Source organism: Nipponia nippon, unplaced genomic scaffold (genome assembly GCF_047370975.1).
Source record: "Nipponia nippon isolate SJK-2023a ecotype South Korea unplaced genomic scaffold, ASM4737097v1 scaffold_11, whole genome shotgun sequence".
Lineage (NCBI taxonomy): Eukaryota > Metazoa > Chordata > Aves > Pelecaniformes > Threskiornithidae > Nipponia > Nipponia nippon.
This window is the reverse complement of record NW_028262302.1, coordinates 24863680-24879270: the sequence shown is the minus strand read 5'-3', so window position 1 is coordinate 24879270 and position 15591 is coordinate 24863680. Positions and strand designations below refer to the sequence as shown.

At 47.1% G+C, this 15591-nt stretch overlaps 1 protein-coding gene across 1 annotated transcript in view; it reads left to right on the top strand.

The window, feature by feature from the left end:
• Positions 1-12956, top strand: part of PRKCH (protein kinase C eta) — a 121298-nt gene extending 108342 nt beyond the window's left edge. The window contains exons 13-14 of the mRNA XM_009461708.2: positions 10216-10359; positions 11827-12956. Coding sequence (XP_009459983.2) covers positions 10216-10359; positions 11827-11973 — 291 coding nt within the window. The 3' untranslated portion in view covers positions 11974-12956. The remainder of the gene's footprint in view (positions 1-10215; positions 10360-11826) is intronic.
• Positions 12957-15591: the final 2635 nt, after the last annotated feature.

Here is a 15591-nt window from a genome sequence, read left to right as displayed (position 1 = left end):
CTGCTCACCCTGAACATCAGCACGGAGAGTGAGATCTTCTGAACTGTTCTTTGGATAAGTTTATTCTTTTCATATGCTGCACTTGCTCGGGTTCCAGCACGCCTGGATAGTGGGAGGTCAGAACTAGCTGTCACCAGCTCAGGTACCACGGTGGGTGTCTGCATCCTCCCTGCACGCTACAGCACACGACTCAGGATACCTGGGCTGTGCTTTGCTTGGGACCTCCAAGTGCAATGCGTTTGTGCCTCCCGCTGCCTTTGTTCCTCGCCTTTTCCTTAAGTCCTGGGCGGTCAGTTTGGCCACTGTTTGAGCTAGACCAAACCCCCGTTTGTGCTCCCCAGGCCTCTCCTGAACACGTGCAAGGTGTGAAACGAGGCAGCCGTGTGCTGATGGTGCAAGGTTGCCTACATACCCTTTACATCACTCTGCACGAGGCGTATGTCTTTCCTTTGCACTTGCATCCTACAGATCCGGGCCAGGTTCTTTCTTTCCAACAGAGAAAAAAAGGCAGATAATCTTTCATGTGCAGTGCTGGAACAGCCAGAATGAACTTGTTTCTGAATGAACCAGATGCCGGGAGTATTTTTTAGACAAAGATTAAAAGGAACAACACAATGGTGGACCCACTGAAATCAAAGAAGGAACTAGATGAGCTCATTGCTTTATCCTCAGAGCTGAGGGGCCTGCTAACAAAGGCAGATATTAAAAATGCCTTCAAATATGCCAATAAATTATTCTCCTTGGCATCTCTTCAGAGTTGGCAGGCTCCATAAATCCTCTTGCACAGTTTGATTAAGCTTTGGCTGTCAGAGTCAGACCAATATTTGAATCTCTGTGAAACCCTATGCTGGATCTCTGTAAACTTTTTTTTTTTCTTTATTTTGTGTTTTAGAAATGCTTTCATCTTGCATTTCCTGGTTGGCTCCAGAGCCTCTGCAGCAAAAGCAAGACACCAGAGCTTGTCCTTTCCCAGCTGGGAAGGAGTTCTGCAGTTTTAAATGACCTCTCATCTAGACCATTTTTGCCATTAACACAGACTGCAGTGAAGTGACGAGGCTGTGCTCCACCACAGATCGCCACCTTACCTCTTTTGCCTGAATGTGCATATCCAGCTCTGTAACATGCTGTCTCTTACTCTTTGCCTCCTAATTCTTGAACAGCAAACAGCTTTCCCCAGTGATTTTAATCTCTTCTGTCGATCGATCACACCCCTTTCTGATGTGCTCCTCTTCCCCACAGTAATATGCTTCTGAATAATTCACTGTGAAAGAAAACTAAAGCTGTCTCTGTATAGCTTGCCAAGGCCAAATGCACCTTGAAGTAGTCATTAGGTCTTTTACCTTTCCCTTTCCAATTAGGCTGAAATTAGCTTCTTGTTTAAGTCCATGGCATGCAGGCTCAGATTTGCTTCGTAACAAAAGCTCCTAACCCTGCCTATTGTAATGTCAGGTGTGACTCGTCCTCCTCTTTCCTGCCAGGGATGGGAAAAAAGTGAAGGAGCATTCATTGTGCCAACTTTGTCTTCCCCCTCTTCTTTTTCTGCTAGCTCCTACGTGCTCAGGAAGAAGCGATTTCCGTGGCCAAGTCTAAGAATCATAGAATCGTTTAGGTTGGGAAAGACCTTTAAGATCGTCAAGTCCAACCATTAAGACTTGTGGCCTGGGCTCCCTTCTCAGCTCTGCATTTTGGTGAAGTCCATTAAAATCCAGTCTTGGGGGAAGGCCCAAGGATTCCCTTGAGAACCTGGGTCCAACCTGGAGATGGGAATGATTGATGAATGATGGGACCAGCTCTTGCCATGCAGCCCCTAGTCCATCTAACTGGGAGGTCTCAGCACCATTATAGGGGTAACAAATCTCCAACTGTCCCGAGCTATTCGGGGCTGTAGGTCTTACTCATCCTTCCAGCTTTGAACTTTCTGACCTGCTGTGTCTTTTCAGGAACTTTAAAATTAAAAGAATCGAAATATAACCAAGACCACAAAAAAGCTCCTTTGAAGTATTTTCCTGTGAGGTTGTTTTTTTTTTTTTCCTTAATTGGCCTTTACAGGTTTGTCTGGGGCACTTTAGTCCCCTTTGTACTTGACCCTATGTAAATAGGCCACCCAGGGTTGTGTAATAGATTCCCAGTTCCTCTTGACAAGACTATCAGAAAAGGATTAATTGTTTTCCCATGCAACCCTAGGAAGATTTTACCACTGCTTAAAACGAGAGTGGGATCATGCCCCCAGTCTGTTAATAAGTGCGATGCTCATTCTCCCTCCATGTTTGTGTTACTCTGATTGATGGATTTATTTAGTAATTGACCTGCATATCCCCATGTTGTACCTATAGTCCAATTGGGGTAATTTAAAAACAGCAGCCGGAGTTTGATACTGCCTGAGCAGCCTGTGCAGCGGGTGACCCACGAGGGGACTGGGGTTGACTCATCAGTTCTGAAAACACAGATTTGTGGAGTGACATCTTGACCAAAACCTATGTTAAATATTCCATATATCTAATGACTAAAGTTAATTTCTGTTTATTATTGTTTATTACAGGAGTACAAAACAGAAGTGTTGACAATCACTAGCTGTCATCAGGGTGTAATATGTGTTTGATACTTGTGGTCTTTTCATTCTGCATTAGTGTTGATGAGCTGTTGATGAGTGGGGAGAGCCAGGGAAGCAGGTACATTTCAGCACAGCAAGGAAGTCTGTAGCTATTCAGACAAGATTTAATTCCCATATTTTGGGCCAGGTTCTCTCCTGGCGATAGTCAGCAAAGTTATATCAGTTTACACCACTAGGAGATTTGGAGCCAGATGTGTCTATCCCACACGTGAGTTGCTCTGTCTGCCTTGGTTTATTTTGCTAGTCTCTTGCTCAGCACTGTTTGCAATACAGTTAATCCTTCTTGTTCCCTCGAGCTTTGACTGGGCAGCATCGAGCAGCCATTTCTGCACTGGGGGAAAGCAAGATCAAATTTATCTGCTTAATATCCACTGCACTGACATTTTGTCCTTCTTGCCTGTGGCTGGTGCATTAAACATGTGACTGCTGTCATGCTTAGTGTTACAGTCTTCTGGCTTTTAGGAGCAGGGCTGAAGACTGGTTTTTACCTCCCTTCCCATTCCATTTTTTATCTCAAAATGGAAATAACTGAGATCTCTCTTTCTCTCCCCGTCCCCCCCCCCAAATGCTTTCAGGGCAGTCTTGTACTTCTGATCCCTGGCACTGCGCTCACTAGACCTTCTCTGCACTGAAGGATTCACCGGCTCACAGTTTTCTGCAGCCAGGACCCAGCATGGGGGTAGAAGCACCCTGTGCATGCATGGGTCGTATTCTGGCTCAGCACCACGATGAATTGCACTGGTACGAATCAGGGCTTTTAGCAATCGATCCTGCTGTGTGTAGGGTAGGAAGCCGAAATGCCACATGGTCTCTAATGGCTGCAGTCAAAGCAAATCCAGAGTGTAACGTAGAGGTAGCACTCGAGAGAGCCGCAATGACTCTGAGTCTATTCTCAGCAGCACAGTCCTCACTGAAGGTCAGTAGGACTCGGGCTCCCAAGCGCCTGGCTCATACCCGCAGCCGAATTGCTGCAGTTTAAGTTACCAGGCACCAGCTGAGCTGCCGTAAGTACGAGGACTTCCATGGGAGAGCTCTCCGACCACCCTGCTCCCGGGGCCATGGAGCTTCAGCAGACACCATTTAGTGAAATCGGGCTGTGCTGACTCCCTCACTCCCCGTAACCCACCTGTGTGTCGGAGCCCTGCCTTGCTCTCATATGGGGAAGCAAGAGATGCTTGCGAGCATTGCCTCAGCAGGACTGTGATGGAGGGTGATGGGAGCCTTGCCCAAGAGAGCAAAAGACAAGACTGGCTCAAAAGAACAGCTTTTTATTAAAAAAAAAAAAGTAAGAAAGGAAAAAAAAAAGGTCTCTCTGCTATGCTAATGCCTCCTGGCTTCCAATCATTAAAAATAATACAGACATTAACAGACGGAGCCATAGAGCCACCTTTCTTCTCCTTTGTTTAGGGGTGGATGAAGGCTAATGAAACCCCAGACTGCGGGTTTGTTTGCCTTACATAATAGGCGGCCAAACTGTTTTCGGCAACTGCAGCATTCAGTGGAGAGATTCATGGAGGGAAGCCTTAATTAGAGTAATTGCTCTATTTATGTAACTATTCCCTTTTGTCTGAGATCAAATAGATCTTTGAGAAATCTTATTTCCTTTCGAGTTAATTTCTGCCCTGTTAGTTTAGCTCATGAATCTTAATGAAGACGAGCGTGTTGGGTATCTCCCGATCTCCCCGCTCTCCCTCGTTACTAGAGGGGAGACTACAGGGTGTTAATCTCCTGTGCTGCTGCTGCTTTTCACTTTGGTAGCAACATGAGAGAAGCACCAACAGGCAGGAAATGTTAAGGTCATGAACAGGGAAATCTTTCTTTCCTTTAACAGAAGGGGTTGGGGTTGACTGTTGCATTGGCACAGTCCTGAATAGGGGCCCGTTGAGGCACGTGGAAGCTGTGATGGAGAGGAGGTGGGACTGGAGGGTCTGCCATCGTCTTTGCGATGGGGTGGCCTTGAGCTCCTGGCAAAGTAAAGTGATGAATTTCTCTGGGCCTCTGTTCCCTGCCTGGAAGATGGGGGACAGCCTCCATCTCTGCCATGCGTTTGCATTTGAAAGATGAGCTGCTCAGGGGCGTGGGCTTTCTCTTACAAGGTAGACGCGGCCTGCCCAGGGCAACAGAGTCCTGATGGGAGCTGGTGCGTCTAAGACTTTCTTTAATACAAGAAATAACAATTTCTTCCTCGTCCAGATGGCTGTCAATGTGAAGGGAATGGCTGAGCAGAAAGCTGTATTCCCCTTCCTGAAGTGCTTTACTTGTGTGAAGGGGTCTGGGCTTGTTAGTGTTGTCGTAGAACGTGACGCAATTTCACGTAATCGAGTCACTGTGATATTACTCATTAAATTAATTATGTTGATGCAAATAGCACATACATGAGTTACATAAAAGCCTATCAGGGATTCCAGTATTGAGAAAGGGAACTTGTTAATTCAAGGAAATTAATGCTTGGAAACATCTGTTTTATGCAAACTTCCCTTCACCAACTTCCAGGCTGTTAGACTGATTTGCAAACTCAGCCTCTTGAGACAGAAGTTGCAACGCTGCATGTGAGCAGCACCAGAGAAGTCCAGTACAGCCTTGCCCAGCAGACTGGGAGACCTGGAGCCCTTCCCAGCACAGTCCGAGCCGTGTAGCGGGTGAAGGGGAGGACCAGCACGGATCCCCTGCTCTCCCTCACCTGCTCGTGGGCTGAGCTCCCAGGGCTGATGCAGATTTTTCCTAATGGCTGGCACTGCTATGTCTGCATTTTTTCCTTGTAACTTCACGGGCCCTCCTTCAGCTTTTAGTTTCTTGTCATGGCTTGCTGCATTTTCTTTCAGTAAATGTTTTCAAATGATCTCGTGAAGTCATGTTTTTGGCTCATTCCAGCTGCTGCTTTTGGCTGCGACACTGCTGAGAGGGTTAGCTGAGGTCGGCGAGAGCCTGGCCTGGGTTTGCTGCTCAGCAAACCGGTGTAGCCCAAAGGGACCCAGTCTGAGGAGCTCCCAAGGGGCTCTTTACACCAGGAATGGGATAATTCCCCATGGTTGGATGTGGTCGGAGAGCGAGGGCTTGACAGCCTGGTTCAGGTTTAAAGTTGCTAGTCTTGCTATTGGTTTTGCTGGGAGGCATCTTGGATTTGGGTGATTACATGTTTCTTTTTGCTCAGGAACACCTCTGGTTTGCCTTGTTGTTGTTGAATTTTTTTTCATGTTTCTTCACTGGGCTCTGTGTGCCAGAGGCTGAGATTCATGCTGGATTCTGGATTATCATGCTAAATTAGAGGTACTCAGTAAACATTAGGAGATGACATTTTGCCATGAAAAACTTTCTGATGAACATCTTCTCTCATCACCTGCAAAAAGACTGGAGGGTTGTACTTGGAAGAAGATTTAGGGCTGTCCAACTTGTGAAGCAAGAGTCCAGCTCTGGCCTTCCCATGGATACCAGGAACAGCCAACACTTCGTAAGACATTTTCTAGCTCTTTCTGAATGCAGCCGAAGGGATCAGGTGGAAGATTAGCTGCACTTCCAAAAACCTTTCCCCTGCACAGCCTGCGTGTGTGCAGAGGGCAGCGTCTGCGTGCTCTGGGCACACAGCTTTACCCCTCCTGCTGCTGTTCGGTTCAGAAGTGCTTCTTACATGGCCAGAGACATGGGTATGGGCTCCAGCTGCTTCTTTCAGAGATGAAGGCTGGGCTTCTAATTAAGTTCCTCAGAAACCCCAAGTTCTTTGTTTGCTTTGCTAGAAGTGCCATCAGATAGCAAAGGCGGCATGAGACTGGCCATCAGATGCTGCCCTATCGCAGCAGAGAAATGTCAGTACTGCCTAAGGCAGAGAGAGAGAAGGAGAAGGACTCATGGGCTTTTGAGCCTTTGAGAGCTCATTATAGTCTTTTGGTTTTTCCTGACATACTGGACAACGCAGACTAAAACTTCATCTACTTCTTTGTCAGTGCATTCATTCCTGGTGAGTTCAGATAGTGTTTGAGAGGGTTAGTTATTCATTTTAGTGGAAACTGGCTTCAAAATTTTCATCCTTTAATTTTATATACCTCTTACAGTAAGGCAGATAACTCTGTTCCAGTGCAAAGCATCAGTACTGTCTCTGTTGGAGTCATGGTTTGCTTTGCAGCCCAGTTGTCAAATAAAGACTGCAGCTGCTTCCCACAGAAAACACCCCACTTTCAGCAGGCTGTGACGGACTGGCCATTTCCAAAATTCACCAGGAGATTTTACATAAGGGAAGAGCAGCAATGGCCAATCTCTCACTTTCTGTCACAGCCCCTGGGTGTGGAGGCGGGCGTACATCCACAGGCTGAGTAACCTGCAGGGATGCTGCGGCTGCCCACAATACAGGAATGTATTCCATGTACTGCATGATGATGTTTAAAGAAAACATTTTCAGTGCCGGTTCCCACGCAGAGATGCAATTGAGAGGTCTCAGTGCAGCGTACAATTCGTTTATCAGCGATGTAAGTTAATGATAAGAGACCGACAGCCCTTTGAAATGATATCCCACCCTTTTGTTGGAGCAGATCACTGTGAGTTTGACTGCCATGAAAGGGAGGCCTCTTCACACTGCATTGGTACTCTTTTTAAAAAGAGTGCATGACTTATATTCACTTTCAGGGTCCTGCTAGCCTCCATTAGAGGGCTGCAATATCTGGGAAGCAAGCTTAGAGAAACCTGTCCAGAGTGGTTTATGGTGCTGGTGGATCACTCCAGCCCTTGCTACCTTTCTGCTTCAAAGCCCTGTTTTTACAGAGTAAGAGAGGCAGCGGCACTGAGCTCATGCCTGGCAGCTGGGGAAGGTGCTGTTTGATCGGCTGTCCCATGGGTCAGCTCGCTCCTGTCGGAGGCAAGGATTGATTCAGAGGGGTTTTGTGGCAGCTCGGCATCGCTCTCAGCACCCAGACAGGGGGACATGTTCCAGCGGTGGGTGAATTTTTGAAGGCTTCGCTCTCCTCTTGCCTTCTTTGAGCTACCCAACTAGGTAGATGGTGCCTACAGTTACCCAACTCAGGTTTCTCAGTCTGCGGGTCCAATGCACAAATTGGAGCTGGCGGGTCAAATTTTGAACAGTCATTTTGTTTTGAATGTTATGTTTTGCTTTTTCAGAGCTCAAAACAGCCCACCTCAAGGGATGGCCCTTGGCTAATCCTCATTGTCCTAACAAAAAGGGTGTTTTAAGCAGCCAGGAATGCATTTACATTGGCTCTCAACTTGTTGCATCGGATGCCTTCGCTTGGTGCAATTTTGGCATTATATGGAATAAAGCAAGCAAATAGGAATGTAAACACACTTTTATATCCCAGGGCTCTGCACTGGTCTGGGAATGGGCGGTCCAGTTTAGGTTTTCGTCTTATATGGTTGAGCATGAATGGAACCCAAGCAAAGCACGTTACCAGCCCTTTTCAGGGGTTATCTGCTTTCATGATTTTTTTTATCTCCTCCAGATTTTTTTTCTCCTCCAGCAGAAGCTTCCTGGTGTAAAGGAGGCAGCGGTAGGTCAAGAGCCAGGATACATGGGACTTATTCCCAGCTCTCCTTCTCTCCTCTTTATCTTGTTATTTTGGACTGGTTTGGTCTATACCACTTCCAGCACCAGCGAGCTCTGATCTTGTTTGAGCTTTCTAGGTGTTCCAGTAATGCAAATAAGAGTTAGTGAGGTGCAGATATCTGTCTGGGGGGACAAAGAAGCTGAGCAGAGAATTTCTAGAGAAAGATGGGGCTGCCAGGAGATTTCTGGCCTGCTTTTGCAAACCAAAGAAGTTTAGTTTAAGACTTGCAAAGGCTTGTCTGAACCAGGTCTCTGAGAGCTTTTGGCTTGACCTATTTCTGGTTTGGAAACCAAGCTGTTGTCTGGGGACCAGTATCCCACAGAAATTTTGGGGCAGAGTCTCTTGGGAAACAAATAGTGTTTGGGTTCTGCTGGTAGAAAGGGAGAAAAACAGGTTGAAAGGGTTGGGGAGATGGAGAAGTTGTGCTTGTACTTGGGCCTGACCATGGAAATGCTGCATAACCAGAGGCTGAAGAATCCAGAGACAGCATGGGAAGACCCCAGCTGCAGAGAGCGACGTTGGCTTTGCTCCTCTCCTGGTGACTGCTCTTACAAATCTGGGTGCACTCAGCAGTACTTTCTACTGATGTTTTGGGGTGAGATGGTGGAAAACAGTTCTGCCGTAGGGAATCCTGTGGCAGCACGCGTCCTCGAAGGGCTCAGGAGGTCAGGCTGGAGCTGGGGGTTTTGTGCTAATGTCAGCAGAGTCTGGGGTCCTGCAAGGTCTCAGCTGCAGGTGCCCCATCTACTTTGGCTCTGAAGCCCCCTCAGGATGGGGTAATGGGGAGACTTCTAAAATAAATCTGGCAGTCGTCTTTCTTCTCCCCGTCTTCTCTCTAGGTAGGGAATGACTAGACCTTTTATCCACTCGTCCTAGGAGAATTTGTACCTTCTGAAAAGCTCCTACAGTCAGAATGAAGTTGGTCTCTCGTTGCACCTCCCCTTCTTTTCATTTCCCCATTGCCGAGATGCAGCAGACTTGGTCATTCCTGAAACAGTGACCGATTGTCTGGTTTGGCTGGTTCAGCTATTTGCTAAACATAATGCTCTTTCATCTTCGAGGAAATCGTCTGGACACCTCCACCAGAGTGGAGCTTGCTTTATGCTGCTGTTTCAATAGGCAAATAAAAGCGGCTATTTTCCCAGTTTAAACATAACCTGATTTCTCTAATGAATTAGAAATACTTGAGGGGAGGGGAAAGATTGTTTTTTACTGAATTTTTAAGAACTGTAATCCTAAATTAACAAGCCAACTAGCCCTTTTTTCTGCCTGGGAAAAGGATTTCCCTCCTCCCCTGATATTCCCCCTTAAGAAATATCTGCAGCACTCGCACTTCATCATTCTTGTCGGGACCTAAAGGGCACCCGCCAGGGCCCTCTCGCTCTGTGTGCACGATGTACGGCTTTTCTCGTTGCTCCCTGGCAAATCAGGGCACTTTGGCTGAGGTTTGAGATTTCTTTTCCCTGGTAGCAGAGTGAAAATGTTACAAAAAGCAATCCTCTCTTAGAGTTTCACCATCGAGAGAGGAGATGGTCACCTGTCTGCTTGCATCTGCTCAGGGTTTGGGGGCTCTCAAAGCCAGTGCCTTGCTCATTTTCCTGTTTCCTGAGATGACGGGAAGGAAAGCGTAGGCTTCTGGCTGCGCTTCAGCAGGCTGAGGTTTAGGAAAAAGACACAGCTCAGGACTGACTCCAGTCCAAAGCCTGGCTGGCTGGTGAGCAGCGTTTGAGAGTGAGCTTGTATTCCTGAGAAATTAATAAATAGCCACCAAAACCACTGTGCAACATTTATCATGTTGCAAATGATGCAATTCAACTTTCTTATTGTGGTAACCAAGGATTTGACCAAAAGAAAAGGGACCAAGGAGAAATACACCCCGACTTCTTCCTCTAGAGAATGAGTCAAGTGCCTTGCATGCAGTTCCAGTACAATGAAATTGAGAAGCCTGGCCAGCAGCTGGGTTCAACAGGAAAGCTGAGGACAAGCTTTTGTGCGACTGCTAATAGGTCCCTCTCCCTGCCGGATGGGAGGAAACAAACAGCCCTTTTTGTTTTGCAGTTCATGACTAAGAACCCCAACATGCGGCTGGGCAGCCCGGGGCTGGGCGGCGAGAGCGCGATTCTGCGGCACCCCTACTTCAAAGATCTGGACTGGGACCTGCTGAACCAGCGTCAGATGGAGCCACCGTTCAGGCCCCGAATTGTATGTGGGAAGGAGGGGTGGGGGAAAGGGATCCCTGGTGATATTTTTTCTTCTGGGCTCTATAAGCAGGTTTATTCCTGTGAGACAGGAAAAGAGGTGAAGGAAGGGCAACCTTGACAGAAAAGCCGTGGCCCAGGAGCTGGGGGGTGAGGTCTCTGGTCTTGGCTTGGCTGCTGGTTGGCCACCTGATGTTGTACAGGTCATTTTTCCCCTCCATGCTGGATTTTCAAAGGCAGTTCAGCCAAAAGATGGAGGTTTGTCAAAGCAGCTGCAGCAGATTAGGTACCTAACTACCCTCTGCCTTGCCCGAAGTATAAAACAGGGTAAGTAATCCTCATCCTGCCCACTCCACCTACCCCTTCACAACTGGGCTGTCTCTCTCATGTCTCTCGCTGTCTGTACAGCACCCAGCACAGTGTTCCCTGCTCAGGCCACTGTCAGCTGAGGGGTTCGCATGGCAGACAGGCTGTAGAGGGCACAGTGCTGCCCCTTTTCCCAGCGGTGCCACACAGCCCTAAGGATGCTCTGTGATAGAAGAGTGCTGCTCTCCATGGAGAGCCTTTCCAAGGTTGTGGCTTCCTTGCCTTTGAAATTGTCACCTGGAGTGGCTTTGTCTCATGCTGTGGTCACTCTGCAAGCTCTTAGTGGCAATGCTCAACCCAGTCCTGCTGCAGGAAGATCACTGGGTGCAGGATCAGGCACGCGGGGGAGCTGTGGCAGCTCAAGATCAGGCTCTTGAGTTGTTTCTTGACTGAATCAAAGGCTAAGGGAGTCTCCTCAGTCCGCCATGAGCTGGACGGGATCTGGGAACATTAGATTTCAATGTCAATAAAACGTCTTGTTCTGGATGCAGTAAAAACAGACGCCTTGTCAAAATGTGCCACAAACCCAGTTTGTGTGTGTGCATTGTAAGCAGTCCCACTGTGGCGCGCAGCAAGGAATCCAGCACCTGGAGGCAAGCCATTTGTCTTCTCACAGCCCAGTAATTCATTATTGTGCAAGTTTAATGGCTCGCACATAGAGGAGCGTACCTCCCCCTGCCCCAAAACCCAGCTGAGACACTCTGCAGATAAGGAGGGACTGTGCGGAGTCAGCTACTTGGAAACACGGCTGATAACTGCTTCGAGTGGCTGGGTCTGTGCTGCCACTTGGGGAAAGGAACTGATTTATGTGCCCTGCCCTGCCGTGTCCAGGCAGGCAACCCGTCAGCGGTGGTGTCAGTTAAATCAGCGAGGGGTTTCCCTGTCAGAAGCCTGCAGAGGCTGTAAAAGGCTTTGCACGGTGAGAGGCTCTGTGGGGGCACTTGGCTGCTCCCAGTCCAACCCCAGAAGAAGCTTTCAGTAAGCTCAGCCTGGGTTATGGAGGCGATGGTTCATTGCACTCAAGACCAGAATAAAGATGCAGAGCGAGTATTAAGCAGATGATATGTATTTGACATTTCTTTCCTTTGTCTTTTCTGTTTGACAGAAATCCAAAGATGACGTGAGCAACTTTGATCCAGATTTTATAAAAGAGGAGCCCATTCTGACTCCCATTGAAGAAGGAATTCTTCCGATGATAAACCAAGATGAATTTAGAAACTTTTCATTCACAAGCCCAGAACTGCAGCAATAGCTACGGCTCTGGGGAAGGGCTGCTGAGAGGACTGGGGGGAAATGAAATGAAAACCAAGTTTACCAGAAGTTTCATTCTCAAGGAGTAACAGTGCACTGACTTTATGCGATACAGCAGCACCACTGTCAACTTTACCTTAATGTGAAATTGAAACCTTCCTGTGTTTGTAGGGTTTATGCAGCTCTTGGATCAAATATTGACAGGGGTGGAACGAACATGATATTGTAAATAGCTGATGCAGATGGAGCCAACGAGCTCAGCCTGAATGTCACCGCTTGCAGTGGATTCAAGCAGTCAGCGTGAGCATGAGACAAGTGTCTTGCAGCTCTGAGCCAAACAGACTTGTTACAATTCTGATTGTTTGCAAGACTATTTTGAGGAGTCCCAGCACTGTCCGGCATTTTGGAACTGTGATCCAGCATCCTGTGGCCTGACTGAACCAGATGTTCCTACTGACTTTACCTGTTTCTGCAGTATTTATTTCTTTCCGAAGGACAAACGGCTCTCTTTGCCACTGTTTGGGTTTCCGTGTGAAATATTTCATTGTGCTGACTGGTAGAAGGAAAAAAACAAATGCCCTGTGCCCCACACAGATTCTTCCAAATCAAAGGGAAGTCATGTGCTAGTAGTGTTTTACTGTTTGTGCGATATGAAAAGTTCTAGTGTTTGCATTCTGTGAAATGCCTTTTTACATCATGCATCTTCAATGCTCCTTTCTTTGCCTCCCAGCTGTTTTCAACTATAACGTAACTTGTAAAACCTTACTGTTTATTGAGGCCCATTCTATTTAATGATGTTATACAGAGCCCCTTTTGTGGGTCTAGTGCCTCATTAAAATTTTGATCCAAAGTGGTAGCGCTTAAATTATTTGTGGCATTATTGCGATGGGAGCCACAGAGCTGGCAAACTGCTTGAAAGCAGAGTCATCGACCAACAGGTAACACAAAAGGACAACTTTCTCCCATGAGAACAATAAAACTTATCTAAGAAATAGGGTGACTTGGTTTGGGTTGGATTTACGGGCTTTACAGGGCACTTCTTATCAATTGCAGCCTCAAGCCTCTACTAGAGGCAGACTGAGACAATTTTTCAGCGTGGTTTGTAGAAACCAGGAACTCTAGGAGATGGGTCTGGGCTTTCCCTGCTCTTCTGGATGTTGGATGATTTTTCTGTAGCTCCTTGGCACACCTTTGCACTCCTTGCTGGGCTTGAAGCTGTATGTCAGGATTATAGTCTCTTTCTTGGGCAGATATGAATTACTGGAGGAGGAGAAGGATTTCTAACCTCTTGTAACCAACTGATGATGGTTGAATAGGGCTAATCGCGTGCTTTAACTTGAGAGAAGGCTGAGGTGCGGCAGAGAGGGACACTTCTGCACAGGCCCTGCACCACTGCAGCTGTGGAGGTGGCACAGGGGAGCAGAAGCCTCTGTCAAGGAAATTGCCCAGGTACAACCCCGGTTACAGCACAGACCCACCAGTGCGTACGTGCTCACCTGCTCTGAGGCCAAGTTAGAAATAAGAAATCAAAGCTGAGCTCTAGATACAACCTTACCCCTTCCCTTGACTGAGTCCCTTTTACTTCTACCCCTAAACCATCTGCTGAACTGTTTGACAGGTGGGGCAGAGGTTCCATTGCCCTTGGACTCTTCTTGCTTTTGTGCTTGTGTTTTATACCAGTTCTCCCTCCTTCTTTCCTGCATCTCCTCTTTCATGTAAGCACAGCTTCATCCTCTGGTCTTCCCTCCCTTCCATTGACATCTTCTGGCCATATTGCCAGCCTCTCGTCCCTTTGCTGGTATATAGATACCCAGCTCCTTCAAAGTGGGGCAGGAGAGAAGGAAATACAGGTTGTACAGTATAAGCGGGAGAAGGAAGAGTGGATATCCAGAAAAATGATCCAAGAACCAGTTGTGCAGGCTGGCTTGAATTGCTTTCCCATATAGGAAGAAACGGTACAGGGATGAATGCATTTGCATGAGGGGGCTACTGTGGCATCTTATTCACGTGTGAATTAAGCGTAGTGTTCACCTGTCTGGTGCAGACATGACCCTAGGCAACTCCTCGCTCAGTTTCCCAGCGTTACAACTGCAGTGGTGCTCGCTTGGCAAGGGGTAAGTGCAGCTAAGCTGGCCACCAAGAGTGGGAGCACCAAAACTTCCTATGAATTTTGTGTTGACAGCTTTTTGACTCTCCCATTGTTGAGGATTATGAACAACCTCTCCTTCCCTGGGGATCAGTGCAGGAGAACAGTAAGTGATACAATTCTTTGCCAGCATGTTGGTATCATCCCAGGGTTTCATTGGTTCTGTTATTCCTTGGGGCTCTGGAGACCTTCTGGACTGGTTCCAGTTGTCTTCAACATCAAAATGTGATCCTGTCTCCATGGCCTCAGGATCCGAGCAGCTTTGCTTACACCACTGACAGTATGAAGAATGTGGAATATTCACCTTTGGAGACTTTTATTGGCATGCAATACCCACTAATCTGTGTCCTGAAAGCTTGGGGAATGGAAACTAAGACACCTCTGTAGGTGCTCCATTAGGATTTTTGTGAACTGTAAATGAGAAAGCTTGTAGATCTCTGGAAGATGTAAAACGGTGTCTAAGGCCACCCTGGGGAGCAGGAAAGGCTCCTGCCCTGGCCAGCCAGTACCTGCTTTGGCCCAGGGCTTGTTGGCTTGGTGGGGCAGGAATCAAATATCAAAGGGAGATTCATCCCCAGCTTCGCTCTTCATTGATTTCAAGTGGTGTCAGGGTCACTCCACCCCACCATCACCCTCGCTGCAAAGCCCATGTGCAGATCTGTGTTTGGACTAGAAGCCTAATGTTCTGCTATAAAGTAATTTCCTTGATTTTCACAATTTCACCTGGATCTTGCTTCATAATTTAGGGCAGCTCTTCCCCTCCATTGCCTGTCTGGAACTCACATGTCTACGTAATGATTTCAGCCACTCGAGTCAGCAGATCCTGAGTCAGCCACGTTTGGCTGAGATCCCTGAACTCTCCCATACTTCTTACGAGGAGCTGCCATTTCAGTCGTGTTCCCTCCAGACTCTGTCGGCAGTATGGATGAAGATCAGCTCAATAAAAAGCATCTATGCAATAGCTTTGCTTTTGAAAAAGCTGAATTAGCGTTTACACTGCCATTGAATACTATGTAAAGAAATATTGTTGGTGTTTTTTTTTTAAAAACAAAGCAGGAATACAAAAAAAGAAAGTTTTTCCATGAGCTAGCCTGCCAGCTCTTTTGGCTTCATTGCTTGCCTGAGTGGATACAAGATGGTTTTAGTCTATTAATTTGGTCCCGACTTTAGGAGTATATTAAGCTGGCAGCCACGGGTTTGTAAGGTTTAAAGCATAAAATGCTTGTATTTGCTCCAGTGTGAAAACTGGCAATAGAGCAAATTATAATTAGTTCCCTTTGCACTGCTTTTAATACTTGCATGAACAGGGAAGGTCCCTTTGATGTCTCTAAATTTGTGTTCTGTGCAATCCTTTCATTTTCAAAGAGGTTCATGAAATTTAGCTATAAAATTCAGTGGCCTATGTCTCATTCAAGGCCTTTGAAAGTTGAAGGTAAGTAGCAGATGGTCTAGAATGAAAATCATCTCACATCT